The sequence below is a fragment of the Anopheles bellator genome, chromosome X (assembly GCF_943735745.2).
Source record: "Anopheles bellator chromosome X, idAnoBellAS_SP24_06.2, whole genome shotgun sequence".
NCBI lineage: Eukaryota > Metazoa > Arthropoda > Insecta > Diptera > Culicidae > Anopheles > Anopheles bellator.
The window spans coordinates 11496126-11501490 of record NC_071287.1 but is presented as its reverse complement, the minus strand read 5'-3'; the positions used below and the strand labels follow the sequence as shown (position 1 = coordinate 11501490).

Genomic DNA, 5365 nt, shown 5'->3' with positions numbered 1-5365 from the left:
TGTCCACTAAACTTACCTGGATTATTTCTATCAGGAACAAACGTGATGGAAAGAGAAGCACTAGCACTTGGTACTTTGCACTGGGCGCTTAAAAAAATACAGAGGCAGAGGGGGACAGAGAATTTTGCCTCGATCGCGCTGTCTCTTTCTTTTTCTATTTCTCTTCTTTTCCCTCGCTGTTTGTCTTCGCGTTCGCATGGCCTCTTTGCTCTCGCACCCTCCCCTCCCCAGGTAATTCAAACCCACAAGCTGACGCGTGAAAGCCCGCCTCGCGGGGTTCGTTCCACTCCTTTCCGCCGCTGCCCAGAAGCGGACCCTCATGAGTCGGCCCGCTCGTTGCAGTGAGCGTCGCGTTCGCCTCCCCCGGCCTCGTCGCAGGCAGAGGGGCGTTCGATCTCACTCGTCTCAGCCTTCCTCCACCGCGTCGCAGGCAGAGGGGCAGCCTCGGGCACTCAATTTTGTCGACTGGGTAATTCCTGCATTCTACGGTAGTCTATCTGGTACCGGAATCCAAACTGTTCAGATAAATACCAAACTGTGTCACTTCTGTCAAAACGTTTATGTGTCGGCCGACGCGTAAACCCGTAAAGGGGTTAAACCCGAGCGTAAAACCGAGCGTAAACACTGTTTGCATACGCTTTATTCACAAACAGAGAATATCGGAACGTAAGTAAGGTATACCAACAAACTCGAAAAAAAGCAGAATAATATATTCAGAAATCTGTAGACCAACTGTAGTGCGGCACAGTGTGTACACAGCCTAAGCTCAAAGTGTGTACGCAGCCTAAGTTCGTCAAATATGACTGCTGTCAAACGCAACGTGATTAAAGGACACTTCATCGTCGGAAGTTAACCTGATCAGATGTCTTGTGTTTCTGTCCCTTCTGTCTTTTTCCACGTGTTCAATTCTTCCGTCTTCCGTCCCGTGTTTTACATCTCAGAAGTGGGATCTCAACGAAAAGTGCATTCACGGATCTCGAGAGAAGCCTAACAGCGCCAAAACCGACCGGAAACACTATAAGCAAACGCTTTGCAACTGCTATAGCAACAAACAGAAACAGAAACAAAACATTCAGAAATCAATTTATTTCTCTTCTATTTCTGTTTTCTCGGACCAAAAACACGAATGTAAACACGTTTGACATTTCCGTGTTATATTTGAAACCTGCCACATGAAGCGTAAATAATCTGACGTTTTTACGGTCCGAATTGCAGAACGTGTGGCGGAACAGTAACGCTTCGTATGGCCGTAGCTTTGTGCGGACGACGGCCATAATCGATTGAGACCCCATTTTCGTAAACAAACCTTGCAATGGCAATAGCGTCTACGCACACATATTACCATAAGTGTAGCCATTGTACCCATGCATAGTCACTTTTGCGTATCTGCTTCTCCTTCACTTTCTATTGCCCACCCATCCTCGTCCATGCATGACGAAGCCTCCAGCCGAAGTTTCAGTCAGTTCATTGTATCATTTACATAGAAAATATGACCTCGGTCGTTTCTTTTGGTATACTTCGTTTGCCGCCTATAATACCAAACGCTTATAACCTTACCAATAATAAAAACAATAAAAACTCTTTAGACTCGTTTGTAAGTAGCGTCCTCTACCATACTTATTTGATGAAAAAGGCAAATCGGATAGTGAGTGTGATGTTATAGAGAGTGAAAACAGTTCTTTACATACCTATTCAGTCAGAAAACATTCTCTATAGTCTCTCGATAGTGTTACTTTCTGATTGGTCCAATTTTGCGGCAGTACCATTGTAGTCACTGATTGGTTGAAACGCTTCGACCCTTACTGGGAGGCCACACGAAGCATAAGAACTAGCGTAAAATTTATTTGTAATGCCAAACCGTTTACGCTTCGTGTGGCAGCAAAAATACGAAAACGAAGTGTGAAACGTGTTTACGTTCGTGTTTTTGGTCCGAGAAAATATTAATAGAAGAGAAATAAATTGATTCATGAATATTGTTTTCGGTTTTTATCGATTTTGTTGCTATACCAGCAAATAAGAATTTATATTATCCTCTGTTTGTATGCAAAGCGTATGCAAAAAGTATTTACGCTCGGGTTTACGCCTCGGCCGACCCGTAAACGTTTTGGCCGAGGCATAAACAGTTTGGCATTACAAATCAATTTTACGTTAGTTTGTTCGCTTCGTGTGGCCTCCCAGTTAGATTTTCGATTAGTTGGTTTAGGGTCTCTTTATAAATGAGTATCTGGGGGGCTACATTAGGCGTAACGTAATGTTTTTGATATTACAGATTAATACCAAACTGCTGCGCCTCTGTCAAAACGTTTACGGGTCGGCTGAGGCGTAAACCTGAGCGTAAATACTTTTTTCATACGCTTTGCTTACAAACAGAGGATAATTTAAGTTCTTATTTGCTGGTGTAGCAACAAAATCGAGAAAGCAGAAAAAAATATTCAGAAATCAATTTATTTCTCTTCTATTTATATTTTCTCGGACCAAAAACACGAACGTAAACACGTTTCACATTTCGTTTCTATATTTTTGTTGCCACACGAAGCGTAAACGGTTTGGCATTACAATAATTTTACGCTAGTTTTTACGCCTCATGTAGCCCCCCAGTATCAATGAATTACCTGCGGCGCCAGACGAAGCGCAACGTTATGTTTTTGTCATTTCAGATTAATGCCAAACTGCTGCGTTTCTTTCAATACGTTTGTGTGTCGACAGACCGCAAATCCGACAGCAAAACCCGTTAGCAAACGCTTTGTTTGCAAACATAGGATAATATAAGTTCCTATTTGCTGGTATAGAAACAAAATCGAATAAACCAAAAAAAAACAGAAATCAATTTATTTTTCTTCTGTTTCGGTTTTCTCGGGCTAAAATCGCGAATGTAAACACGTTTGACATTCGTTTTTATATTTTTGCTGTCATCCGAAGCGCAAACGAAATGACGTTTTTGCGGTCCGATTTGCGCTTCGTCTGGCGTCGCAGTACCGTGTTAAATTTGTCAAAACGTTGAAACACAAATCAGCATTGACATTGTGCGGCAGGTGATTATAGTGCAAGGTAGCTTTGTTCTGTTGGAAAATTTTCGTTTATTATGTGCTCTAGAATGACGTGCAGATAAAACAGTAAAAATGATATTGATCCTTACTTCTTTTTGCACAGCGACAGAGAACTTTACGAACACGACATCACAATGGCCGCGTGGAGAGCAGCTGGTTTGAAGTGAGTGGCATTGTGCAAGCTGCGCGCGGATACATAGATTACATAACCTGATTTGTCAAAATGTATCATATCTTGTAGTTATATCAATTATTCCAACATCGCAGCACGCTTACTTCGCAAGGCATTGAAGCCGGATGCTAGAGCACAAGCCGTCCGGCGGGATGATTCGCACATCAAATTTACCAAGTGGCAGGGTGGCAGGCCAGAGAGTAAGTACCATTCCGGAGAGGGGTTTGGGAACAAAAACGAGTTTTTTCCATGCTTATTTTCACCGATATATTATCCAAGATGCATTCTTATGGCTGTTCGTTCCGTTTCTAATAATGGACGAAACAGTTATAGATAAGGAAAACTAGTGCCAGCGGTGTGGATCGAATCTTTGGTTTTGATGCACAGTAATGTAATATTACACCCGCTTGCTATCAATAATAGCTTTTCGTAAGAGACAGTGGAAAGTGTATGTTACTTGACTGAAAGTCTTTCACCGACTACCATTTCAGATGAAAAATAAGAATACTATGGCATTATGATTACTCGTAAGTGGTAAAGGTAAACAATGTTTGCAATTCGAAGTTTGCGTGCATCCAAATATTAATAATTCCGTTTGTCTAACTCGTTTATTTGCATGTCTATCCTGCACTTTCGAAAAACTGAAAACGTATATTAAAAAGTCTTATTTTTTTACAGAAATTATCAACGAGTAGAACAACGCAGAAATATACATGGCTCTAGTAAATCAAGTAATATGAATAAACCATGTATGCTGTTTGACACACCAAACCATGTTAGAATGTTTTCATGAAAGAAACATACCCATTACAACATACCTCATACCCAAACATTACAGTAAAAATCCAGTATTTTGATTAATTTATCACTTTCGAAGTAACGTCTGGCGTTTTTTTTTATCTTAAAATAACGGACCGGGCCGTATTTAACCTGTTGAGTTGAGCCGGTTAAACACGTCGACGAAACACTTAAAAATTCAGTACAAATACGCATTCCAATTCTACGTGACTTTTATCAGAAGCAAAAATACCAAAATGGTCATCTATGTGTATGGCTAAATCATATATTTCCAGCAATTAATTGGTGCCGTGCAGACGACACTTCAATCTCTGCCGGTTACTTCGAAACCAAGGCGTTTTATCGAAAGTAAAAAGATATAGATTATTTCATTGAAAATAAAAATCACTAAAATGTTGGCTCTGACCGTCTTCAAAGATATTGAATTTGTTCTTATTCGGCAACAAACGCTGAGTAACCTTATTACTGACTGCTCTATCAACGGGAGGTTTGAATGTGTTCGTCTGCTTTAATAAATTATGATGCATTTCATGTATGGGATGGGGAATGTATAGGAATGTGTCTTTCTTTGAAATAGGCCGTACTTTGATTTTAGCGACACGATATAAAGTTTATTTAGTTAGTTTAACGCTTGAAGTTTTTGGTTTTTTTTGTTTTTCCTTGTATTTGCTATAAAATAAAGTAACTACCCAAGGAGCAACTATGTACGTTTTACCGTCCGTTTTAGCATCCGTCGGATCGCCTAAAGGCCGGTCCACACGCTGCGATCTGCAATGCAATATCGCCTGAAGTGACATCTCCGGAGACGTCATAAATGTCACTGCCGCGGGTGGAAATCTGAAGACTCGACATGCAATTTGTGAACAAATTTCAAACAAGTGCCAGTTTGTCGGTTGGACATGTTGGAATCAGCCATGGAAGCAACACTGTGTTGGTTTGCCTTACCATTGTGCTTTTCGGTTAAAAAGCGAAAAAAGAACGTGCGAAGAGGTTACAGTGTCGAGGAAATTGCTTTTAAATGGCATCGTATGCCTCCGCCTTTTTATTCCGATCACTATATTTTTTATTTTTTAGTTGCCAAAGACATGGCAGACTTTCGTAAATTTTTATAAATTCAGTTACACACTTTCGCGAACGTTGACGAAGCGATAAAGCGATAAAATATAAATAAGAGGGCAAAACAAAACATCAACAAGTCAACCGACAAACTGACCCTGTTTTGAAATTTGTTCACAAATTGCATGTCGAGTCTTCAGATTTCCACCCGCGGCAGTGACATTTATGACGTCTCCGGAGATGTCACTTCGAGCGATATTGCATTGCAGATCGCAGCGTGTAAACCGCCCTT

General features: G+C 40.7%; 1 protein-coding gene across 4 annotated transcripts; it reads left to right on the top strand.

Moving 5' to 3' along the window:
• The first annotated feature begins 2947 nt into the window (after nt 1–2947).
• Nucleotides 2948–3985, top strand: LOC131213565 (protein stunted-like). 4 transcript variants are annotated; one of them, XM_058207633.1, is made up of 5 exons: nt 2948–3048; nt 3151–3210; nt 3289–3419; nt 3711–3746; nt 3898–3985. In XM_058207633.1, the coding sequence occupies exons 2-4, from the start codon at nt 3182–3184 to the stop codon at nt 3719–3721; spliced, it is 171 nt and encodes a 56-aa protein (XP_058063616.1). In that variant the 5' UTR covers nt 2948–3048; nt 3151–3181; the 3' UTR covers nt 3722–3746; nt 3898–3985. The 4 variants fall into 4 exon arrangements, with proteins under 4 accessions (XP_058063616.1, XP_058063614.1, XP_058063612.1 ...); XM_058207631.1 differs by having other exon boundaries at nt 3711–3759; XM_058207629.1 differs by lacking the exon at nt 3711–3746.
• Nucleotides 3986–5365: the final 1380 nt, after the last annotated feature.

Coding starts and splice junctions, on each gene's coding strand:
- LOC131213565 (XM_058207629.1), top strand. CDS start 3,182: ATGGCCGCGTGGAGAGCAGCTGGTTTGAA. Junction 3,211..3,288: donor TGGAGAGCAGCTGGTTTGAA/GTGAGTGGCATT, acceptor CATATCTTGTAG/TTATATCAATTATTCCAACA.